Source organism: Asparagus officinalis, chromosome 4 (assembly GCF_001876935.1).
Source record: "Asparagus officinalis chromosome 4, Aspof.V1, whole genome shotgun sequence".
Classification (NCBI taxonomy): Eukaryota; Viridiplantae; Streptophyta; class Magnoliopsida; order Asparagales; family Asparagaceae; genus Asparagus; species Asparagus officinalis.
In genome coordinates, this window is record NC_033797.1 from 130,761,560 (window position 1) to 130,788,789 (window position 27,230).

General features: G+C 36.8%; 1 protein-coding gene across 5 annotated transcripts in view; it reads right to left on the reverse strand.

Annotated features, from left to right (window-relative positions):
* Positions 3,289 to 27,230, reverse strand: part of LOC109838771 (pentatricopeptide repeat-containing protein MRL1, chloroplastic) — a 36,247-nt gene continuing 12,305 nt past the window's right edge. For 2 of the 5 annotated variants that reach the window (XM_020407191.1, XM_020407190.1), the window contains exons 12-19: positions 24,250 to 24,358; positions 24,090 to 24,181; positions 23,752 to 23,842; positions 21,379 to 21,610; positions 21,202 to 21,294; positions 16,252 to 16,300; positions 15,212 to 15,308; positions 4,723 to 5,365 (exon numbers count right to left, since the gene is read on the reverse strand). In XM_020407191.1, coding sequence (XP_020262780.1) covers positions 5,128 to 5,365; positions 15,212 to 15,308; positions 16,252 to 16,300; positions 21,202 to 21,294; positions 21,379 to 21,610; positions 23,752 to 23,842; positions 24,090 to 24,181; positions 24,250 to 24,358 — 1,001 coding nt within the window. In that variant the 3' untranslated portion in view covers positions 4,723 to 5,127. Of the gene's footprint in view, positions 3,698 to 4,722; positions 5,366 to 15,211; positions 15,309 to 16,251; positions 16,301 to 21,201; positions 21,295 to 21,378; positions 21,611 to 23,751; positions 23,843 to 24,089; positions 24,182 to 24,249; positions 24,359 to 27,230 lie in introns of those variants that run through there. The other 3 variants (XM_020407194.1, XM_020407193.1, XM_020407192.1) reach the window with 3 other exon arrangements.

Consider the following 27,230-nt stretch of genomic DNA (forward strand, 5'->3'; position numbering starts at 1 on the left):
GCTGCTGCGACAGATCCGCCTCCATCGCCTTCCGATAGCGCCGCAGGTCCCCCCATGATCACCGCCCCTTCGCCCTCGCTTTGCGACCTTGCCACATCTCTGCCCTCGACTGTTTACATAAAAAAAGATGAAGGCTCATGATTCAATTGATTCAAGGCTTTGTGCAGGTTTTATGTAGTTTGAAGCAATGGGAGTTATAAGGATCATTGCTGTGAGTTTGCATTATTTAGATTGTGATCATCGTGTTTCTTGGCTTATTATCAGATCTTTGTTTGATTTTTATGTAAACGAATGAAGGAATGGATGTGCATATGAACGAACGAATGAATGGGATCATCATGTGCTCTAATTCTTGTTTGATTTTCTTCTTGGACTGAGATTTTTGTTTAGAGGAGCTTGTTGGTTTGTACGGAACTATTGGGGATATGTTTGAGTGGCTAGTTTGGAAAGGAGCCTGAAATGGATAGAAGATCATGTTTTGCACATTTCCATCAACAAAAATGTTTATAGTGCAGATTCCGTTGGGGGTTCTACATCACGATGAATTAAATATGCACTCTTCCATGTAGCCTATTCGCTTCAGTGCTACATGTATATATCTAATTTCTATAGTTGGAAATCCTATTCGCTTCAGTGCTACGTTCTCCATAAAATTTCAGCCCCAATGTGAAAAAAACGCTTGACATTTTAACTTTAATGGTACAGTCAAAAGTTATTATCAATGTTAAGATAAATTTAAACCTCTGGTCTCTTCCTCCCTTTGTGCTTAAGAAGAAAGAATTTATTTAGATGGAACTTGTGCTCAGATTCCCTTAATGTTTGACATATTAAGGGATTCTTTTGAGTAATCTAGACATATTAGATATTAGAGGTTAAAAACCCATCTATGTTTTTCCCCTTCTCTATCAAGTATGGATTCCTTTTATACTTCCGCTAATATTGTCGTATTATTATGATGGACATCATCATGTTTAGGGGTAATTTACTTTTAATGGTGTTACTTAATTTGTACTTATTGTGTGTTTGGTAGATTGTAACTATAGTTGCAATACAACTATTAGTTACATGCAACAAAGAGGTGTTGCACGCAATTGTAGTTGCAACTGTTTGGCTAGAACTTTAAATTTTACATCTTGTAATTGGAATTATTTGGTACTACTCAACTTTTTCGCATGCAATTTGTTTCTTTTAACAAATTAAAAATAATTATTAGTTAATCTTATATATTTTAAAATATTCTTTTACTTCAAAAAATAAATATTTTTGTATTATATATATTATATATATATACTAATATAATATATATATATATATGATTATATATATTTTATATATACTATATATATTTGTGTGTGTGTGAAAAAGAATTGCTTTCAATAAAAATATATAGTTGTGTTTGAAAAATAATATGTTGAAACATCATAATGATTTTGGAAAATTATAAGTTTTTGGGAGAGAAGTAATAACTTTTTTGATAGAATAATTTTTTTTTGTAAAATAATATTTTTTTAAAACTATGTTTTTTGGGGATAAAAATATTATTATCAAAAAAATAATCTGGCTTTCTAGAAAATAGTAGTTTTTCGCAGATGCATCAAACTTTTCCTTAAAATAATTTAAAGAAATTTATAGAAAATAATTATTTGCAGTGTATGTTGGGAACCGCACAGTTCAGTTCGAGGGACTAAATGTTTTCAATAACCGACCCTTTGGGGTTTTTAATTGCAAAAAACGACCCATTTCACACTTATTTATAAAAACCGACCCCAGGGGCTGAAAACAGGTCGGTTTTTGAAAAATTTTTTCCCAAACTTCACGGGAGTTGAACTCCCGTGAAGTTTTGTTATGAGAAAAACTTCACGGGAGTTCAACTCCCGTGAAGTTTGGGAAAAAAATTTTCAAAAACCGACCTGTTTTCAGCCCCTGGGGTCGGTTTTTGTAAATATTTTCAAAACCGGTCGTTTTTTGCAAATAAAAACCCCAAGGGGTCGGTTTTGAAAATTTGTCCTTCAGTTGAGATTGAATAAATATTTGCAATTGGGTAAACTTAATTCAGTTGCATGCACAACCCCACCAATTGCAACTTAGCAAACGCACCCTTAGTCATAACTTAGGATATGACACCACCTCTCACACATACATCCGACCCTGCTAGCTACACCGCACACAAACACACAAATAAATGTCCCGTCTATTATAGAAGAACATTATGTCAAATTACCATGTACAGCTTCATAATTATAGGAGGCAATGGTGCAATTTATTACAAAAAGGAGATCCGAGTTTAAATATGATAAATGAATTTTCCATGTGTCCCAACGAAATTGGACATAATAATTGAGATTAAGGAGAATCATTTACGCTGCTGTGTTCCTCAAATGCTACTTTTATATGATAAAACTTCAAATTCTTATCTGACAAATGTTCTCTCATATAAAAAGAGAATCAAGTTCCATTTATCTCATATGAACATGAAACCAATATAATCGCATCACCATGCGAAAGTGATTGGAACATTTGTATATGGCCATTAGCAGAGTAAATATTCTACCAGAACAAATTATAACGGGGTGATCTATACCATTTGCTGGTCATTAAAGGGTAAGTTTGAGAATTATATTTATTTTACTAATGATGTAAAGCAACCCACTCACATAGGATAATTCTCATAGAATTCCTATTGTCATTAGGAACCGCGTGGCTCAAATCCCAAACTACTGGTAAATATGTGGTTTGACCTACTTGTACTCAAAGAATAGGGGCCTATACCTAAAATAGCAGGCAGCAAATGGAACCAGATGCTGTGGTAGTATAGAAGTACCTTTCCTTTCCATTTTTAGCAAGGACCCGTACCGAAACTGGCAGACATTTGTATAGTTCACTCGTTTCACTTCCTACTAATAGTTTCGTGAAAACTACTGCTAAAAGACGTGAACGGCAAAACCCCCCTCCGTGTGATTAATCACGATTGATCTCATAAACAATCCAACTCTGAGTAGCTCCTTCAGCAAAAGGAGCTGTCATCTTATATTTTCTTTTTTCCTTTGTCATGCATGCTTTATAATATATCTAATAAAATACAGAAAGAACATGGTAAGGGTTAAAAAGACAGCAAAACAAGGTTCTCTCTCTATCCGGCAAGGGTTAAAAAGACAGCAAAACAAGGTTCTCTCTCTCTCTCTCTCTAGCTAACTACACACCCAATTAACTATCCAACTAAAACCAAAACAAACAAACCTTAGAATGGCAGCTCTCTCTAGCAACAACACACCCAATTTACTATCCAACTAAAACCAAAAGGAACAAACCTTAGAATGGCAGTTCCAGTTGCAATCAAGTCGATGACGCTCCTCTGCTTGCTAGTGGTTACAAGTGAGTATTCAAACACAGACATTAGCGACTTCATTTCCTCTTCCACTGTTTCTCCTCCATATTTATGTCTATCTTCTTAAAACATCAACTCAGGTTCAGAGTGGGTGGACTATCCATCAGCGATGACGTGCTGCAGCAACATTCTAGTGGAGGGCTGCGACCCTGACAGCCCACTGGCGAACAATGCCTGCAGGGATGTCTGTCATTACGGTGGATGCAGGAAAGGAGGTCAGTGTGTGTACCTCAGACGGGGAGTTGGTCGAGCTTGCCACTGCAACTGCTAGTTTTAGTTACTGGAGATAGATGATGACTGATGACGATGATGCTTGAAACAATAAATCTGAGTGTTACTTTTGTTGAACTAGAAGATATTTATTATCATGTGCGTATTTCTTTTTTTATGGGTCTTCAGTACTGTGTGATCTCGTGTATGTCTCCCTCAACAAAACAATTCTCTAGCTTTATGTTGCCTTAAAGCTTCAACTTGTGATGAGGATAGTCCTTTTTTTAATGATGAACAGGTACAGAAATAACTAAACAGCCCTGCTACTATTCCTATATGAGGAAAGCAAAAGCTGCAAAAATAATGACGGGTCTTCAAGCCACACATGATGACGATAGTCCTTAAACATTCGAAATTTTTTGGTGCACAAGTGTTTAGAGCATGCATGACACAATCAAACTCGAGAATGCCACAATCTTTGATCCAATGTTGGTCTCTAGTTTTGGAACTCTCATGTTGACCTCGAGGCATCCAACTTTCTATTATTCCCCACATAATACAAAATAAACCATGAACATTTGAGTGCCAGGTAATTCCACAAGTTAAACCGTACAATCAAAAGACTGATTTGAACAACAAATTTCCATGTTCGAAGGATATTCGCCACTAAAATTTCATGAGAAATGCAAGTAACAAGATTGGCATGCATACCTAAAGAGTTGTCAATGAATACTGAACAAAATGTGCGTACTTCCTATACAAATGGCTGATATAAACTGAAATCAGGCAAACGTCAAAATTTGCAAGAAAAACGATTGTTGGTAAATCAGAAAGACACAAATTAGGCTATAAGATAACTTAAGGAAAAATTCACATTCTACCATTAAGCTTGAAAAAGAGTATAATGGCATATGCAAAGAAGACTAAGGTTCTGGTTATTGAGAGAGAGAGAGAGAGAGAGAGAGAGAGAGAGAGAGAGAGAGAGGAATCTGCCTTGAAACTCTGACAATGTCTAATCACGCGCATCGATCAGTTGTAGAACAAACTTCTATAAGAAAAATCCTACTAATTAGATGTCGTGGAAGTTCAGTGGGCAAAACAACTGACTTGAGGTCAACCAAATGTTATATATCACGCAACTCTTTCTATCAAATTTTATTCTTGACAATGAAGCCAACAAATAAACTCTTTAGAAGATGGTTCTTACAACAGACACCCCTTGATCAAATTGTCAGAACCGTTTCCCATGTCATAAAAGTACAATTTCTTGATGTTTCAATGTTCCCTTTGTGTCAACAAGGGTAGAACAATATGATTAATCTCTCAAAGGTGACTAGAAACAGAAACTTTTGAAGTCCACAACGACTATGACTGCTCACTCGAAAACCATCCGAAGTAATAAGAATGCAGAGGGATGGAATTTCATGCAAATCAACCTTAAACATGATAATTATAAAAATAACAATATATGGAATAAGATACGTCAATCTCGTCCTAGCTAAAAACTTACTTGTCAACAAGTAGCATTCCCATTATTCAAGGGACAGATTATAACTACGAATATCGCGCTGCTGACCAGCAATTCCCTTGGCTAGACGAGCTTGTATAGGAATCATTTCTCCGGGTTTTCCAGAAAAGGAAGCTTCAGAAAGTTTAGGCCTAAACCACCTTCTTAAAGCAAGGCCACTGATTCTTATTTTCCCGTATGATTCATCTCCCGAGTATTGAATTCCCAGCCTCCTCAATAAGGAACCAGCAGCCTGTCCGGTCCTATTTCACAAGAAAGCTCAAGTTTTATATCTAGCTAAAAACAATAGTTTTTTTCAGAAATATTAATGAAAATACTCCAGTCAAGACACTTGACAATAGAAATAGTGAATGGAGGATGTTACTACTTATCAACGAGACCACTGTAGATTGCCCAGCTTTAGTGTAACACACCGATCTTAATTGTAATTTGGTCTCGCACATGGATCAATAATTTCAAGTGAATTAAGGTCTTTCACCTTCAAAAACTAGCACGTCACACCCAAGATTGCACCAAAATCGTATATATATGGAAAAGTTTCATAATGTGGCACCTCAGATTCAACCTAAGAAAGCGCCTCTTGATTCATAAATTAGACTATTTCAATTGATGATCTTCTCCATTCCTTAGTACCAAGTACAAAGTTGGTGACCGGTACTGATGTGGTCACTTTTCATCCACACATTTCAAGTTGTCCACTTGAAACTAGTCCCCACATGATTATCCACTCATTGAATGAGGGGATGAGAATTTGCCACATTACTACCAAACATACTCATATTCCTCATATGTGTGTGTATGTGTGTGTGTATAGGAATGATAGTTATGAGGTGACGCCTCATTTAGCAAAATGAGCCACCACCTCATACCCATTATTTTATATATACTAGTATAATGCACGTGCTTTGCAGGTGAACGTAAATGTTTTAAGTTTTAATTTTTTTGTAAATAGGAAAAGTATGTGTTAATAAATAAAATTGTATAATAAAATTGCTTAAAAAGAAACGCATGAATTAATTATTATTGTGTAGTTATTGTAATTGAAAATTTTTCTTATAATGATTGCCTAATGCTAACATTTTTTTAACTAAGTCCGCCAAATCTACAATTGTTCTTAAATAAGTCTAGCGAATTTATATGTTCTCTTAAATATGTCCCTCTAACTTGAAAGTTGTTAACTTAACTCTAAATTAACTAAGCTGCATTGATCTTACTAGATTTTTCCTGATGATCCTTAGTTACAACTAATACCAGCAATATATTGCGATAGTTACTTCTCATTATAATTATTTAACAGGGTAAATTACACTAAACTCTTATGGACTTTAAGCCCCTATGGAGTTTCAAAATCATACTAAAGCCCTAATAACTTTTATGTTTCATAGAAAACCCCCAATAATTTTCTAAATTTTGCATATAACCATATAAGTTACAACCATAAAATGCCATAAAAAGGTATTTTGAAAGTTATTGGGGGTTTGGCGTAATTTATCTAAAAGATATTGGGGCTTTCTGCAAAAGTAATTAGAGGATTTTGAAAGTTCATAAAGTCTATTTACTGTAAAATGCTGAAAGTTCACAAGGGTTTACTATAATGTAGCTTATTTAATATTATAATTCTTAGTTCAAGTAATTTAAAATAATTAAACTACTTATATACTATAAAATATTTATCAAATTAAATTTTTAATTATGCTCTTAAATAATTTAGTACTATAAATACTTTATAATTTTTATTATACTATCATTAACAAGTAATAGTATTATTATTAATATTGAATAATTTTTTTGTAAAAAGGTTAGTTTTCAATCATTACTAAGTATAGATTATTCAGTGTCATGTAATAATCTTTGAGAAAATATTCTAAAAATAATATTAAATTGTTTATTTACTTTATTTAATAATGTAATACTAAATAAATAGAGTAATTCATAATTTATGTGATATTATTAAAATAATTACAATATTTATGATATTAAATATCTATTCTATTTATTTTATTGCTCATTGAATTATAGTATAATTTTTAATAGTATTTAGTAATTATAATTCTTAATAGTATTTAGTAATATGTTATTTTATGTATACTATTATTTTAATTATTTTATTATAATTCATAACTATAATAATAATAATTTAATTGGTTACTATTAATAATTGTGTATACTTATTTTATAAATTATTATATTATATTATTATTAAACAACTAATAGTTATAATATTATTGATAATTATAATTATTTAGAAAGGTGACGAGTTAATAAGTGATTATATTTATTTAATAAAAAATTAATTAGAGATAATGGCATACTTAGAATTTATCAAAATTTAAGAGGGCAAATGAGGAATTAAAAGTTTTAACACCTCAATCCTCTGTTTATAATATGTGTGTGTGTATGTATGTGTGTGTATATATATATGAGAAAAATGTGTATGTGTGTGTATATATATATGAGAAAAATGTGTATGCTTAGTACCAAACACAAAGTTTTGTGTTTGACAGTGAGGTGACATATTCCTCTCCACTCATTAAAATCGGAGCCCACATTTATATGAGTTGAGTATGGTTGGGAATTAAAATGAGTGGATGGGAATATGACATCTCACAGCTAACAACCCATTTTGCACAATGGGCTGCTAGCTCAATGTTATATGAGCCCTGCTAGTCACATCGGGGTGGGGTTCACATGACAGTGAGCTAGCAGCTCATACCTAATATCCTCACACACACTATTGTATCACAAAAATTGCTAAGTGTAAACTACTCTCAAGAGGATGACACATCTCGATTAGCTGACTCAAACCTGATACATCAACCCGACCTAGGTCTCGTGAGTGTCGGCTCCCCTTAAAGCATATTAAGAACCAAGAGGAAAGACGTCCTCACCCAGGCTCTCTCTTAAAACTCCAAGATGAAAGGCGTCCCCACTCAAGCTCTCTCAAAGGACTGAGATGAAAGACGTCTTCACTCTGACCCGGCGACGCATCTTGAACCACGAAGAAACTTATCTGCTTCATTTTCCTAGGTAATGTCAGCTAGTAACCGTCACAGTAAATGCATGGCCAAAGCCATCATTACTCCTCAACCGAAGTCTTAACTCCTCAAATCACTAGCACCTTAAACATTCTGTCGTCGTCGCATTAAACGCAAGGATGACTCGAATCACCCACTGCCAACAAATGTAAAGTTTCGACTGACTAAGCCGACTGCATGAACTCGGTCGAGGTTACCCAAATACCCTTTTCGGTTCACTATAAATAGGTAGATTGCCTACTACATGACATTACCTATTCTCTACTACAAAAAGCCCTAAAAAACTACTTCTTTCACATACTTTTTCCCAAAATTATCACCAACTTGATCGTCAAAGTAACCACCAGAGAACCCAACTCTGACCCTCTGACATTTCATATGCGTGCAGGAATCTTCTTCTACTCAAAGTGATCAGTCATCAAAACTCATTGAGGGACCTTGGTCTCTTCCAAATCCACACTAACCCGCACAATTAAGTTTCTGACATTAACACATACATATATATATGTGTGTGCGCGTACGTGTGTACTCCTAAAACATCTATATAACTTAAAAATTAGACTTTTATAGACTCACAAACTTGGTCACAAAGAAACTATTCTTAATAAGGAATAATAATCATGATAACATAAAAGCTTTCCTAATAATAAGAATCTAAAACGCTTCTTATGTGCATTAAATTCCTAAACAACAATTTTCCTTTTATAGATGATCTACAAGAAAATTTCTATTAACACTAAAATTCCAAGATTAATCCAAAAAAAGATTAGCCTTTATTGATCAGACATGCTAAAATGATCAATAACTAAAAGATACCAATAGTTTCGTAACTAATCAAGAATCTTACCTGAATGAAGACCCTGTCTAGAACTTAATTCATCAGGCTCTCAAGAAACCTCAATTTATCACTACAATATCTTTAGTGCATGATGCTACAATAAATTCTATGGAACTCAAACCTTAGACTATACAGTATGAGTATCTGCTAATGACTTGGTTGGCAAAGAACTAACGTGGACAATGCATATTCAGCCATGAAAAAACTACTGCTAAGATTTGGAGAAAAGAGTTTTTTTGAGAGAGTTCTCCTCACTCTATACTTTATTATTTATAGAGATGAATTAGTTACAAGTTAGTCTCACAGACAATATGGAACTAAACCAATACTGAACTAATACTTTCTTCTAACACTCCCCCTTGGAGCATATATATCATGTATGTCCAGCTTATCACAAATAAAGTTAACCCTTGTTTGACCAAATGGTTTTGTAAGAATGTTTACCAACTAATGTACTGTCGATACATGTTTTGTCGTGATGGTTTGTCCTCGAGCTTCTTGCGAATTACATGACAGTCGACTTCAATGTGCTTGGTTCTCTCATGAAACACGAGATTCTCAGCAACGTAAATTACTGCTTTATTATCGCCATATAGATCCATGGGACCTTCTGGAGGGAGACCAATCTCTGTCAATAGGTCTCTGATCCAAACCATCTCTAGTGTCACATTTATCATAGTTTTGTATTCTGATTCTGCACTGGACCGAGACACAACACTTTGCTTCTTACTTTTCCATGACACCAGATTTCCTCCAAGAAAGACACAATATCCAATAATCGATGTCCTATCAAAAGGACATCCAGCCCAATTTGCATCAGAGAAGCCTACAACTCTGATGTGTCCTTGATATGAGTAGAGAATTTCTTATCCTGGAACCTTCTTCAGGTACCTCAAAATTCTCATTACTACATCCAAGTGAGTAGTTCTTGGTACGGACAAGAACTGACTCACAACACTGACTGTGAATGTGATGTCAGGTCTAATCACCGTCAGATAATTCAGTTTCCTCACCAATCTTCTATACTGCCCAACGTCTTCGAGAAGCTCCTACTGATTTGGTAGTAGTTATGAGTTCATATCCATTGAAGAATCACTACTTCTACATCCTAACATCCTAGCTTCTGAGAGCATATCCAGGACATACTTTCTTTGTGACAGAAGAATATCCTTCTGTGACTTTGCAACTTCAATGCCTATGAAGTATTTTAGGAAACCAAGATATTTGATTTGAAAATGTGCCTGTAAATACTTCTTCAGACTGTCAATACCAGAAACATCATCCCCTGTAATTATAATGTCATCCACAGAGACAACGAGTAGAATTCGTTTCCCATTCTAAAATCGCTAGAAGACAGTGATCTTTCTGTGCACGACAAAGCCCAAATTCCTGAATAACCAATGCAAAACATCCAAACCAGTCTCTCGGAGACTGCTTCAGACCATAGAGTGATTTCTTCAGCCCACATACCTTCGCATTCTCCCCCTGAGCGATAAAACTTGGTGGTTGCTCCATGTAAACCTCCTCATCTAGAATACCATTAAGGAATATACTCTTGATGTACAACAGATGAAGTGGGCAGTAATTTGTCGCTGCTAACGAAATAAAAATCAGGACATATGTCATTTTTACCGTTAAAGAAGGTATTTACGTAATCCAAGCCATACACCTGTGAATAGCCTTTAGCAACCAGTCGGGCTTTTAGGCGAGCTAAAGTTCCATCAGGATTTAACTTAACAATGTACACCCACTTACAGCTGACGGCCCGCTTTCCTGGTGGGAGTGGGCCTAAATCCGAAGTCTCATTCTGCCGCAAGTCCTTCATTTCGTTCTGCATCGCTTGGTTCCAACCTGGAATAGACAAGACTTCTAACACACTCTTAGGAACCAAATATGAGTCGAGGGAATTAACAAAAGATCGAAAAATAAAGGAGAGACGATCATAGGAGACAGTCAGAAATAGGATGTTGAGTACAAATGAGTGTCCCTTTTCGAAAAGCAATAGGAAGGTCTTCCGCAGAAGGAGGTAAATGTGCACTTACGGATTCAGTTTCTTCGAGCGGAGGAGGTGGTGTTGAGGCTGACGTTGGCACAGGAGCAGGAGCAGAGCGACGATGATAAACTTGAATTGGATCGTTAAACCGAACCGAGTCTTTGCCAGTAGTGCAAAGCGTATTGTCAGCAGATGAACCACCACCAGTAACCAATGACTCTTACAGGATCAAATAGTCATACTCATCCGGTAATAATGGAGATGGAGAACTAGAATGACCGGGTTTATCTTCGAAGAAGGTTACATCAACAGATAACACAAGACGATTGAGTGATAGACAGAAATACTTGTAACATTTATACTTTTAGGTATAGTCAAGAAAAATATCTTTAATAGACCGAGAGTCAACTTTTATTTATTTGGACTGTGATTATGAACAAAGCACAGAGAGCCAAAAATATTTGGAGGAAGCGAAAAGAGATCATCATTGGGGTATAGAATCTTGAGAGGAATTTTATCTTGCAGAACAAAAGAAGACAATTTGATTAATCAAGTAACATGCTATTAAGATAGTTTCCCCCTAAAATTCTTTAAGAACGTGACGATGGAATAGCAAGGTCCGAGCAATATCAAGGAGATGTCTATTCTTTCGTTCAGCAACTCCATTTTGCTGAGGAGTGTAAACACAAGAAAACTGATACAGGATCCTATGTTGTTCAAGGAAACTAGTGAAGTTGTCATCCAAATATTCCTTTGCATTATAAGATGGAAATATTTTTATCGATTGACTATTTCAGAATAAAAGAGTTCAAATGTGGAAAAGACTTCAGACCTAGACTTGAGAAGATAAATCCAGGTAAAACGAGAGTGATCATCTACAAACTGATAAAGTATCAGAACCCTAATTTAGAAGTTATTGGGCATGGCCTCCAGACATTAGAATGAACAAGATCAAATGGCTTAGCAGACGTCTTATTGACTCGATTAGGATAAGACACATGATGGTGTTTGCCAAGTTGACACGACTCACACTCTAATGAGGAAAAAGATTTGAACTTGAGATTAAGCCAAGCCATTTGAATTAGATGTAGGGTTGAAAGATGACAAGATACCTTGATTCCCAATTATATGATCAGTGACACATGTATCTATAATCCAAGTATTAGACGAGAACGATGCAAGTAAAGATAAAGGGGTACCTGCACTTTTGAGAGTAGCGAATAAGGAGGAAGACGATGTTTGTGAATTCTGGTACTGTTGGAACAATTTTAGAAATTGACGCTGCAGTTCCGCATCATGAAAGACTAACTATAGTTGACTTTCACTATCAGATGAGGTAAAATTGTCATGAGCAGTCATGTAAGCACCATTGGCCTTCTTCTTTTTCAATTCAGGACAATTATATTTGAGATGTCCTGATTTGTGACAGTAGTTAACAAGTCTTCACTGAGTCATCGTCGAGTATGTCCGCCTTAAGATGGACCTCCATGATCACCTCGTTGACCACCTTGGCCCCCAGAACAACCAGTGTGATAGCCTCCTCGCCCTTCAAAGTTTCCTCTCTTCCAGAACACCAGTATGATCCCCTCATCCATAAGACTACTAATTCTGAGTGGCAAGCGCAGAGCAATCCGCAGTGAATGTAAGTGACTGTGCAGGGACAACGTTTTTCAGAAAGTGATAAGTCTCAGTGAGAAATAATGGTGAAACTCCCCATGATTTGTGGTCGAGTAGAGGCGTAAACAGACTCTAGGGTACCTAAGTAGGTGAGTACCATAAGTTTGTTCCATTGGTTCTGTATTTGTTTTATATCCACAGTAATAGGAAAAATCTGACGAAGTTCCTCAGCCAGACGATTGAACTCACCATATTGATCATCCATGGGTTTACCATCCTGTTTCTTACAAAACAACTCTTGAATTACTTCATATGCCCGATTAATATTATTGCTATCCCCATAGAGGTCTTGCAAAAAAAACACCAAATTTCTTTCGCTGTCATACAATGAAGAACTAAATGCTGAATTTTAGGCTCCATAGTATTAAGAATTTGATGCAAGAGGACACTATCATCCAATGTCCAAGATTCCGGTGTCGGAGTAGGAAGGTCTGTCAACAAATGACCAGTTTTACCTCGGCCAGACATGTAGATTTTAATAACACGCTTCCATTGAAAATAATTAATTTCATCAAGCTTCCAGCTAGTGATTCGACCAGAAAATATTTTCGAAACTTTCGTCTGGACCGTTAAACTCAAAATTCTTGAATTCCTCAGATCCGACCATCATTAAGAGTTCAAGACGATACTCTCCACAAATTATACTCCAAACTGAAAATAATCAAAGCATGTCCAAGTTCTAGATAATAATTCTTAAATTAGCCACTAGGCTAAACAAGTCCAAGAACCCGAAGGTTTAATTTTAAACCCAAAGGTTAGAGTGTAAGAACCCGAAGGTTAATATGGAACCCGAAGGTTAAATATCAAGAACCCGAAGATTAACATGAAACCCGAAGGTTAAAGATCAAGAACCCGAAGGTTAAGATGGAACCTGTAGGTTTTTTAATTACTTTTTTAATTAATTTTTTTAATTTTATTTACAGTACAATTCTTAGATTTGATTCAGATCCGAAAACAAAAAAGGAAGGGGGACAGAGGAGCATGGCGACGACGAGTGAAGGCCCCATGGTGGCGATGGCGGTCGCGGTCTCTGGAACGAAGCTAGTGCGAGCGAGCTGGCGGCAGGCGAGCTGGCGCGAAGGCTCGGAATTGGACGACGCAGCGGCGCGAAAGATCGCAAACGTAGCAACGGCGACGGATGAAGCAACAACAAATTGAAGCAGTGGCAGAGATGAGCAGCATCGGATTTGACGAGCGACGGCGGCTGACGCCGGATCTAGACGAAGACGGCGAGAATTAGGGTTAGGGTTAGGCTTAGAAAGTTGGATTAGTATTAGGATCAGAGTTAGGGATAGGCTCTGATACCTGAAATTGTGAAATGTAAGGTCGGCTTCTATAGGTCCTTACCGGGTTCAATTGTACTCGTACAACAGCATGAGGTCTTATGGTGATTATATAATAGTTGCAATTTTCCTCTACTACCCTAAAAAAGTTAAGCCACATATAACTCAACAAAAACTGATTATATCTGTACCCAGTGATTGGGGAACCCGCACTTGGATTGCATTAAGGAATAGTAGAAGCTATTGTGAACAAATTCATGGAGCCACTTCATACAATCATATACAAATTGATGTTTAGAAGTTTCACAAGTGGAATCTTCAATGCCTTCATGGATCTATGCAACAAAAAATTAGAGCCACCAGACTTTGGCCAATAATATAACGTCCATTCTCAAAATTCCAGAAATAAAAAATAACTTGAAAACACATCATAGGTTTGAAATACAACATCATTAAAGAATGATTAAGAGAACCTACTAGCCGTGCATGCATCATGCACATACACATATATGCTCATCTTTCCTAATAAAAAAATAAATGCTTTGCATTCAAAAATGTATGGAGTTTGAATCATCTTTAGCTGCTTATTGATATTAAAAACTAGATCGAAGTTAAGTATGAAAAATATATATAGACAAGAACGTCTCGAGTTAGTTTACCATGATTACATTCTATGCTGCATAAATGGACACACCAAGTACAGAAGGCACCAACTTGCAACAAATTCAACCGACTATACCATACGCATGTTTGACATGCAAATGGCACGATACAACTTCACAATTGGTTTGTCCAATCTAACATAGTTTACATCTCAATGCATATAGCCGAACTTGCACACCTAAAATTAGTCTAGAGATCAAGAAGCACATTACCACGAAAAAATCATGTGATACTTTAGTGGATGGCTTTTCAATGCCAGAGGGTATTCTTGTGTCAGTCCATTAGCCATTCTAAGTTGCCAAAAGCTCCGGATGGAGCCCACGATATTTTGAAATTGTATAAACTCAAATAAAAAACAAAAGAAACTCTGCTATGTATTAATATCACCTAAAGAAATACCATGAATGAGGTTATCTTGCACCAGCATCAAACTGATAAATTCAGACCACTCATTAATAGCATACATATGACTGCATATATGAGATCTATATGACCTGTACCTTTATGCTGTCAAGATGTGGTTTAAACAACAGGAAAGAAGTTGTGAAGGATTAACGATTTTAATTTCATAAGTAGATAAACAAGGAAATGTGTTTCACCTTCCAGCAACATTAACTGTTCTTCTTTCTCCATTGGAAGGCTTAATCTGTGTCTTCTCTGTAAGGAGTAATATGGTTATGCTGGGTAACCTTGCACCTGCACATGACCAGAGGGCTCTTATTAAGAACAAAATGTTGGTCATAAAGTGACTTTTTTTGAGGAAAAACTGAACTCTGGATTGAGGGACTCAATGAACAGCTTCTTAGGCATATGTGACCTCCCCAAGTTAGCTAGCCTAAGCTTAGAAACCTCCTACCGTTTTTAAACCCTCAACACCCCTTTGCATCACTTATTTGCAACAAAATAATAACAATATTACTTTCTCTTCCCCACCACCAACCTCCAAATCCACATACAACATCTCCGCCACCCCCAAACCTCCCACCCAAAAAAAACACCAAGAAGAAGAAATGGCCCCTGCCTCCCTTTCGGCCCCCATCCACTGCTTGCCTCCCACTTTGCTGCCCCTCCATTCACGCAGCGAAGTGGGGAGACGGCAAGAGGAGATTTTTTAACTAAATATGTTGAGGGGCGGAAGAGAAGAGACAGAAGAAGAAGATGAGAGATAAGGGTAGATCCGGTACTCAACAATGTAAGGTGCGGAACCAGTATCTTTTAGAATATAACGGGGCTTGGACCTTTAACTAGTCACCTTGGGTCAATACATAGTTAAAAAATGTTCAGGGGGTTGAAAGCATTTTTCCTAACGATAACATACAATCTAAAGCATAGATGGAACAAGGAAAGAGCCTAGTGCTTACGGGCAACATCCAGTTCATCTTCCTCTGTTTGAAAAATGAAAAGAGTTATATCCTCGGTCTTTCCCTTCCAAACAACCCTTACACTTTTCATTTTTCGCAGGCTTCTGCGTTATAACCTGATCCATGTTACACTTGGCCAAATGATTAAATCACACTAAGTTCCTCAAGATCACAACATTTAGGGTGTATATCACACTTAGACTATTACAGCAATATTTATCGATGCAAAATGGTGATGAAGATGTCAGATTTTGGAACACGTGTTACTTAGTACTTACCAGCAGCCAACCGATGCTTCAAAAATTTCAGAATCGTTAAGAGATGGACCTGCCAAATTAGAACACAAACTCAAATCTTTAATAAACTATTTAATTATTTTATTATCTACCAGTTCAAATGCACTGGAAGTTGCATACAAGGTCTCTCAAAAGTTAAAACCAAAGAAAGTTCGGAACTTGCATTTAGTCTTATGTTTGAAGTGGCCAACTGGATCAAATATTAATTGACAGTCTAGTTCCAAAACACTTAATACACAAGGGCATTTATCCGACAGATTGACCTATACTAACGGGCCTAATACACAATGCATTTATATTAAGCAGATTGACCTATAGTAAAGCATTTGTTTCATCTTTATTATTCCTTTTTCCACTTTCTTTCCTTCCTTTTCCTAATGATAGGAAGCTTGGTGAGTAACAGAGCCTTCAAGGAAATGTGTAACTATTACAAACACTATGCGCCTTCTACTGTATGCCTCTCACCCTTGCAACAGATGCTTAGGATATTAAACATTTTGCCTCAGAGATGGAACTAACTTTCTAAAATATCTTTCATTTCTACTATCTTCTAGATTGTTTCCAAAATTAGAGTTTATAAAAGTTTGCTCCTTGATCAAATTAGCCTTAACTTCAAGAGTAATCAAGGTTCAAAACCAACCACTACCAGTTTAATGAGAACACATGTCCTGACTGCAGTTTCTTGCGCTAGGAAAATTGTGTGAACCAACTCAGAGAGTGGATGTAAAGCTTGACAGATGTCATAATATATTATCACAACTAGAGATGTTTTTCTGAACAGTTAAACTCAAAGTGGGGAAGGCTGGAGATGACAATGACATCTAAGTATATCCATAACGATCACATTGGGCATACATTTGATTTAAGTGATTGTCAATTCAAAGAAAACTGAAAACAGGAATTAAATAGTCCTCATACCTTATTACAACACAATAGAAATATCCGTCAATATGAAAAAGATAGCAATCTAAAATGCAATATCAGATTACCCAAGCAGCACAGATTATGATAAGTGTTTCATCATTCATAGGATAGAAACTATCACTGGAACAAGTGATACCCGACTTGGGTTGTGTGCCAGTGATACACTTGGGGTATATAAAACTCGATGTTATATGACTTGATCACATCTAACATTTTTGAGGGAAGAATCATTGCGGAAACTCTCTAGTTGAAAAATGCTCAAGTGGTGAAGGATGATATTCATGCCTCTAAAAGAAAATCTAAAACCTCAAAACATCTTAGAAGTTGTACTCAAATATGGCAACATCCATGAATTCTGAACGCAGAAATTGGAGGAGGTTAACTCTGGAGACTATATTAGCAGAAGGCTTGTTTCTTATCTTTGAACCATGTCCAGGCTTGTGCGTGACAGAACAGGAATGAATCAGTTATTTGATTGGAAAAGTCGTAGGGTAATCATCTCTGATCCTTATCGTTTTGGGTCTGAAAATCAAATATACTGTTGTGAAGTAGCTCGTATTTCAGCCCCAAGACCATGGAGAGTCTGACAGCAGAGGCTCATGCAAAGCACGAGCAGTACACTGGTCGATCAGATCAAGTCGGGCTTCTTTTGCTTGTTTTGGAATTCTATTCGGGTTAGGAGTCTTATATGGTATTGTATCCAATTTGGACACTATAAATACCTAGGGTTAAAAAGATAGAAGCCAACGAGAGTTGCATATTGTAAACGAGAGTTGTAGACAAACTAAGGAGAAATCTAGAGAAATCTAGAGTTATGAGATCTTTTTAGTGAGATTGAGGGAGGGTTTCTTGCGGGTTCTTCAAGAATGCAAGAAATATTGTATCTGGTATAATATCTAGTAAAAGTAGACTCAACTCTCTGCCAAAGACGTAGGCAACTGCTAAACCACATAAATCTCGTGTATTTGCTCTTGTTCTCTTTTCTATTATGGTTTGCTTGTTTCTCTTTAGTTCGAAGACAAGTTTCCCAGTGTTGCTACATTGTCAGGTGATTGATTGAGCTATGAAGGAGATCTAATTGGGTGTTTCGGCAACTCTTCCGCATGTGGCTCTTTCGTATAGTATGCCAATTGGTGGCCAACAATTGGTATCAGGTTGCAGTAGGTGCATTAACAATTGTTATTAAAGCCAAATCACGTAGATCATCTTCATCTTTGAAAAAAGGTTTGATCTTGCAACATGGCAATAGAAACTTCTTCAGTGATGAAGATCGAGATTGAAAAGTTCGATGGTAAGAGGGATTTTGGGCTTTGGTAGAAAAGGATGGAGGCACTGCTAATTTAACAGGACATAGACCAAGGTTTGCTAGGGTAGACAAGACACCGGAGAAGATGACAAGTGGCGCATGGATGAAGCTGGATCAGAAGACGCAGAGTACGATTCTACTCTTTTTATTGTATGAAGTGTCGTACAATGTGATTGAGGAGAAGACCACATTTGAGATGTGGAAGAATTTTGAGGAGATGTACATAATTAAATGTCTATCCACTAACTTATGCTGGAAGCAGCAAGCGCATAGATTGCATATGAAGGAAGGTACAATGGTGTTGAAGCATCTCAACACCTTCAACAGAATGGTGATTGAATTAGCAACAACATGATCAAAGTTTAAAGATGAGGACAAGGCAATGATTCTAGTGGACACTCTTCCTGGGAGCTATAAACATCTGAAGACATCATCGACAATAGGCAGAAAGACAATCACCATGAAAAACATCAAAGCGGCGCTTCTCATACAGGACTTTCAACGACGACATAGTGGTGGTGATGAGTCTAGTGCTGGGTTAGTGGTAGATATGAGTGGAAGATCTTCAAACGAGCCAAGTTCACGGGCTAAAAGCTATTATCTTTACCAAGGAAATGATCATGTAAAAAAATTTGCTTCAAACAACAAAAGTAGTTAAGGGCCAGAAGATGGAGGATTCAACAGTGGTCTAAACTTCGTAGACAGCGGGAATTAAGGAAAGTTAACTGGATAACACGTTTGCTATTCCAATTGATGAAAGTCAACGGGTCGATGTTTTCATGGTTTTTGAGAACAACACTCTTGTGCTGGTTGGGTATTAGATTATGTATTACAAATATGCTCCCAAATGAATCTATTTGACTCCGGTATGCAAGACGTCAAGAAAACTGTCTATATGGCGGATGACATGAGGTGCAACGTTGCAAATGAAGGAGCATTCACAGAGGCAGGAAGAAGGGGAAGTGTGATTACATTGGACAATATTCGGTTAGTCCCGAAGGCAGGGCATAATCTGATATCATTAGAGGTGCTTGACTCAAAGGGTTATCGAACCTAAGTGCACAAGTGAGCCATCACCATATACCACGATAGGAATCCCACCCTAGTAGGGAAAAATGTGGAGATTGCTTATACTGAGTATCTAAAGGAATCGGTGTTAAAAGGTGGAACATTGTCTTCAAGATGGTGTAAAACCATAAGGAAAAAAAATGCGCTTCAATTTGGATTCCAAGGGAGAACCGTAACAGGAGTTCCGACTCTAGGTGAAAGTTCTGACTCTAGGTGGAATCAAGTAACCAGCTACAAGTCAAGAACCGAGCTTAGACTATGCAACAATGAGGGTTGGTATCAAGACATCAAATGGCGAGCGATGATCACTTTGGTTAGCCCTTAGGGAGAAGGGGGGAGGGGCTTAAAAGTGACTTCTCATAGGTGTTTGTTCTACATAGCATTTACAATTTTATAGAGAGGTTATAAGGAAGAATCGACATTTTCGAATATTGCCTCATACAAGCCTAATGTAGAGATTGTCAGAAATAGCCCTGTACTCAGCCCAGGAGACATCAGAAGAGACAGAAATGAACCATGAGGCAAAATAGAGCACGAGCAGTGCTCTGACAGTCCGACCGCTCACGTGTCACTGGCAATACACCAACAGGTCGAACTGGTTAGTCTGATCGAGTTGATCTCTTTTTCTTTTTTTTTAGAATTCTATTTCAGGTAAGAGCCCTATATGGTAATGTATCTAGTTTGGACCCTATAAATTCAAATTTTCTAGATCTAGGGTTAAAGAGATAGAAGTTAAGAAGAGTTGCATATTGTAGAAGAGTTTGAGAAAAAACCAAGTGGAGAAATTTAGCGTTTGTGCGATCTTTCTGATGAGATTGAGATTGATTTCTTGCGGGTTCTTCAAGAACGTAAGAAACATTGTATCCAGTATAATCTCTAATAAAAAAAGACTCACTCTCTCCATGTAGATGTAGGTGATTTCCGATTCGTGCCTTTGCTCTTGTTCTCTTTTATGTGGTGGTTTGTTTGCTTCACCTTAGTTTGAACACAGGTTTCTCAATGTTTCCACATTGTTGGGTGATCGATTGCTCTATGAATAAGGAGGAGACCTAATTAGGCGTTTCGACAGCGCTTCTTTAGGCGACTCTTCCACATAGGATGCCCGATTGGTGGCCGACAATTTATGAGGGTTGCGATAGATGTATCAACATATACCTCTGGTCTCTTGTTGTACATCCACTAGAAGTCAGAACCTAGTAGGGAAACGAGTAACAAGATAGAGGGACCTCTTGATTATAAAACACCAGAGAAACTTTCAACTATGTAGCCTTCAAAGAGAAATCCCATCAAATCCCTAGATGGAAACCCCTAACCAAAATTGTAATGTGTTGTAGTACTTACTACAAGCAATAGTAAAGGATAACAACATTCAATCATGTCATTTACTGAGAAGTGAGAACCTCTATTACTTTCAAAATTCATGAAAATAAAGATTCCAACCGTAAACAAGCATGCATGATCATGTATAAATAACTGAAGTTTGTTGTGCTATTTATTCCTGCATTACAAAAAGTAATTTCCTAATTGTGAAAGTAGAAATACCAATCAGACTTGTTTTTTTAATGAAAGTAGAAATATCAATCAGACTTGTTTTTTTTAAGTGTCAGAAGTGTCAGTGCTTAAAGGACCTTTACCTCAACAGTATGGATAAGTAATTTTCTCGCATCAACAACTATTGGGTTGTCCTTGAAAGAAACACGTGGAATCACTCCCAGTGAGGCAGCTTCCTAATGTGACAAATTGTAGATTGTTTAAATGATCAATAAATTTCATTAGGATTGTTGACCACTATATAGTTCTTCAATTCTCACCTCAAGCACAGAAAAAGAGCGAGTATCATATTCACCGAAACCATCCAGCAACGAACAAATGTTTGAGCATCTTGAAGCATAAATGTGGAAGCCTAAATTTTCTATAAATTGGCTTCTTAATGAAGAATCCCGAGGAAACTGCAAGCATCCTAAAACTTGAGAAAATACTTCAATTGTAGGTATTACGCCGGCTGAAATAGTTTCACGGTAAACCATAATTGCCCATGATGTCCTGTCAATTAAACAAATACTTAGAAGAATATTGCATGCAGTTAGAACCACCTTTAGCTATAACTACAGAATATTGTCTCAGTGATGACTACCTTAAGAATTATAAGCATGCCAATGGAAATAACTGTTCTGTTTATGAGAGAGCAGTCCCTTCTACCTAGATTAATATTTGAGAGATTACACTATAAGTAATTTCACTTAGAAGATAACCTAGATGCAAATTTCGAAGTGAAATCTGAAGTTTTTACAAGGAAACTGCTTTCATGTTTCACCGGGGTTTGGGTAAGAGCAATTGTCAAGTTGCAGACAAGAAAAATCACCAAAACTGGAACTATGCACTATACTTCAACACGAGAGAAAGCTCTCACATGAGATAGAACTCTCCCACGAAGCCACTTGAATGAAAAGAAAATAATTTGCAAAGACACTCACGCATGCACCCACACACAGATGATTTTAAGTCTACACCTAACACCTAAAAGCCATGGAAAATCAACCAGTCAAGTCAGATCTAAGCCATAGCTATCAAATGGAAGTTAACAGACAGTGAAGGCAAAGATCAACCACCTTAATTGAAATCTGAGAGTTAGATTACACATTTAAGACATCTGATGCAGAAGGAACGAATATTTATGGCAAGGTTCATACCAGGAGCCTATTCTTCAAATATGTGGACTCATGTCTATATAAACCTTGCTTAGATAATCTGTTAGATAAAAGGCTAAACCTAGCATTATGTCAACCTTCAGCATTTTACATGGCCCAAGTGTTGACATCCACCTTGTTATCCACAACAGAAAGAGACCTTCATACCGATGCTCAGAGAAAGAACTACTGTTCCTAGCAAGCTTACTCCTTGAAGCATTTATTGGAGAATTAACAATGTTGCATAATCTTCCAAAATGACCATTTTGATAGTTACTAAACTATAAAAATCAGCAGTCATCATTTAACTAGCCATGTTTGGATGAAATATCCACACTGCAGAAAATTCAGAGGTTCTAATATCACGCTACATTCGGAATTTAAGAACCAATCAAGTCCTATTCCAAAATAGAGTCAAACGAATTTGAAGGCATTAGAGAGACTCATTGATTGGTTACATTGCTGATGTTCTTAGAAAGCCTAATCCTTGAAGCATTTATCGGAGAGTTAATATTGTTGTATAATCTTCCAAAATGACCATTTTGATTACTATTAAACTAAAAAAGTCAGCAGTCACCATATAACTAGCCATGTCTGGATTAAATGTCCACAATGCAGTAAATGCAGAGGTTTTAATATCACACTATTCTCGGAATTTAAGAACCAGTTGAGTCCTATTCCAAAAATAGAGTTGGTAAAGCAAAACGAAGATGAAGGCGTTAGAGAGACTCGTTGAAATGGTTGCATCGCTGATGTTCACAGGCACAAATGTGACGACATTCCCCAACTCTGAGTATGCATTGCTTCTATGCATAGGACGGTTGAATGACTCTGATGCTAAACACATTGAAATAACCTAGGCAGCGGAAAAGAAGATTGCTAGTTACAGAAGGAAAAGCTGCAGATACTTCTCTACATTTGAACTGAACTGAACAACTTGTGAACAGACAGTAAAGACTATACTGAGAAATCTATTCGAGACTGGTTGCTAATTATACGTCAGTCATGAAGCCCCTAGTTTAATCTAATAAATGGTACAATGAAAGATTTTGCATGATAGGTTCAGTGTGCTACATGTAGCTTTACTTTTTCAGTACCAGCTGTTTCATTAGGAGCAAGGCCTATGGGGCCCAATACTCCCATCACTCCCAATACCCCTTATCAAGAAAAGAAAAGGTTTGAAACAGCCTCCAAGTCTTTTAATAAGCCTGAGGCGCACATAGTAAACCATCAGACTTTGAGGGCTTGAAGCCATTGACAAGAGCTCCAATCATAGATCTGACATTTAACTAGTAACAATGGTTTTTCAATCATAAATGTAATCCTTGAGAGTAAATCTGAATACAAACCTTTGGATCTTAGAAGTGTGCCATTATGTAAAGATTTACATAAAAAATTAATATCCTAAAGCACCTGACTGCCCGCTACACCACCAAAAAATGTAATTTCTTTCAGAAACAAATATTGGCAAATTACTCCAATTAGAGAACTTGATACCATTTACTATCTATCTGTGGTTTCCCCGAGTTGAAAGTGACAATAGGCTCGCCAAGAGAATGAGCCTTCTCCAAACTCTTTAAGCATAAACCTAGAAAGAGTAGAGACTAGTCATCATGGTCTATAATTAATATGTATAAGAGAAAAAATCATCAAAAGGAAAAAGATAATCAAACAAGAGTTCTACCCACAATAAATATGATTCAAATAAACAAGAAAAAAATAAATAAAGAAAAGAAAGAACAAGTTGATAGATCAGGTTGATTTAATGAGAAATGCTTTTAGAGAAAAATGCCTACGACTTTGGCAAAGTTGATCAAACGTGCTCCTGATCTTACCTGTCAAGCACCGACACATGATCTGGTTAGGGGGGATACCGTCCTCTTTGGCTTTTGAGAAGATTGTAAAGCCCAATTCAGCTTCATCTTTCCTATAACTCTAGAAAATTAAAATCAGATGGTCATACTCAAGTAAATAGTACCAAGTCTGATATATTACTTTTCACATGCTACTATAAGAATGGAATATGTGATAGTATTTGGTTGCACTCCTGCTTGCTTCAATTCATCAAGGACTTCAACAGATTTTAGTAACTGATCACCATCACCTGCATACAAATTGTAAGCTGATGAAGAATTTCATATAGCCCAGTAAATTAACATGATTTGAAAAAAATTACATAAGCGACGAGATGCAATGCCCAAGGGTACAGTATAGTTTAAAAGTCCTTAGATCCAATGTTAACCAATTTCTCAAGAAGGAAACTTCAGACGGCAGTCTTTGCAAACGCATGCACGGATGTGAGGGAAAAACTTGAAATAATATAGGAGTACACCAACCCTTTTTTTCCTATTGGTAAAGACTTGAGTCAGATGAAAAAAATGTTCACACAAACAAGTTCAGAATCCATGATTCTGGAGACATAGTTTGTGCTGCAGCTGCAAATTCCTGGACTTCGACTATTACACAAAATTTGTTCACCAAGTAAGAAGATGAAATCCTTTGCAACCTTTGCCAAATTCATGTTTAATTAGGTTAAAGTACTGTTCCTTAATTTGCACCAACACCATAGAACTTGTCATACTTGAGAATGAAGCTCAACCACCTGATCTGTCTAGCTATACAAGAACTAGATCTTAATCTTTGATCTGGCCCAAACCCAAGCTCCCAACCACTGTCCCGACTTAAATGAAAAGAATTCTGATCATATTTATAATAAAAATATATTCTCTCAACAATTATGCTAAAGAGAGAAAAGATAATGATGTATTGTTTAGTACGCGGGAACTGAGTGAAGTGAGTATGGAATGAAACAATGAATGGAATAGAATGGAATAAGTTTGCGAATGGGATGTTCATTCCTATTCTCACGTTTGGGTGCAATTAGAGGCTAAAGTGGGAATAGGCATATCTGGAAGCTATGTCTTTTATTTGGTTCCCACTTATGCCCGTTCCATGACAACTTCGTGGGAATGCTCAATCCCACATAAGGTGGGAATGGCCATTCCTAGGAAATGTGCATTCCAACTTTTAAAAACTTTTGTTTTATACATGAGAATGGGAAGTGGGAATATTTATTCCATTCCACCTCATTCCCGCATACCAAACGAAGCGTGAGAGGAGAGGAGATAAGGATACTATCAGTATTCTAAAAATATAGTGATCAGTGTTTTAAATGTCAGCCACCATGTCGCCATGACTTGACAATTTCAAAGGTGTATGTTGACATGCTGTTTTGGGTCTCAGGCCTCATGTCAGGAATATTGCGATTAAGCTTATAGATATATCAGGCGTAATTTATGGTCTGAAATTCCGCCCGATATGGACTCTGGGCAAAGTTTTTGATTTGGGCATATTTGGGCTAACGGGTTTCAAATTAGTGAACCACCCAACCCAAACCCATTCATAGAACACCTGGTCACCACTATGTCAGGAATATTGCGATTAAGCTTATAGATATATCAGGCGTAATTTATGGTCTGAAATTCCGCCCGATATGGACTCTGGGCAAAGTTTTTGATTTGGGCATATTTGGGCTAACGGGTTTCAAATTAGTGAACCACCCAACCCAAACCCATTCATAGAACACCTGTTTGGTTATGAAAACTAGATAAACTTCAAAATATTTGACTATCTGAGTAATAGGTACTTCCCAAAAATCACATGTTATTCACCTTTTTTTATGTTTAGACTATAGAATTCATAAATTAACATGATTTGAAAAAAATTACATAAGCGACGAGATGCAATGCCCAAGGGTACAGTATAGTTTAAAAGTCCTTAGATCCAATGTTAACCAATTTCTCAAGAAGGAAACTTCAGACGGCAGTCTTTGCAAACGCATGCACGGATGTGAGGGAAAAACTTGAAATAATATAGGAGTACACCAACCCTTTTTTTCCTATTGGTAAAGACTTGAGTCAGATGAAAAAAATGTTCACACAAACAAGTTCAGAATCCATGATTCTGGAGACATAGTTTGTGCTGCAGCTGCAAATTCCTGGACTTCGACTATTACACAAAATTTGTTCACCAAGTAAGAAGATGAAATCCTTTGCAACCTTTGCCAAATTCATGTTTAATTAGGTTAAAGTACTGTTCCTTAATTTGCACCAACACCATAGAACTTGTCATACTTGAGAATGAAGCTCAACCACCTGATCTGTCTAGCTATACAAGAACTAGATCTTAATCTTTGATCTGGCCCAAACCCAAGCTCCCAACCACTGTCCCGACTTAAATGAAAAGAATTCTGATCATATTTATAATAAAAATATATTCTCTCAACAATTATGCTAAAGAGAGAAAAGATAATGATGTATTGTTTAGTACGCGGGAACTGAGTGAAGTGAGTATGGAATGAAACAATGAATGGAATAGAATGGAATAAGTTTGCGAATGGGATGTTCATTCCTATTCTCACGTTTGGGTGCAATTAGAGGCTAAAGTGGGAATAGGCATATCTGGAAGCTATGTCTTTTATTTGGTTCCCACTTATGCCCGTTCCATGACAACTTCGTGGGAATGCTCAATCCCACATAAGGTGGGAATGGCCATTCCTAGGAAATGTGCATTCCAACTTTTAAAAACTTTTGTTTTATACATGAGAATGGGAAGTGGGAATATTTATTCCATTCCACCTCATTCCCGCATACCAAACGAAGCGTGAGAGGAGAGGAGATAAGGATACTATCAGTATTCTAAAAATATAGTGATCAGTGTTTTAAATGTCAGCCACCATGTCGCCATGACTTGACAATTTCAAAGGTGTATGTTGACATGCTGTTTTGGGTCTCAGGCCTCATGTCAGGAATATTGCGATTAAGCTTATAGATATATCAGGCGTAATTTATGGTCTGAAATTCCGCCCGATATGGACTCTGGGCAAAGTTTTTGATTTGGGCATATTTGGGCTAACGGGTTTCAAATTAGTGAACCACCCAACCCAAACCCATTCATAGAACACCTGGTCACCACTA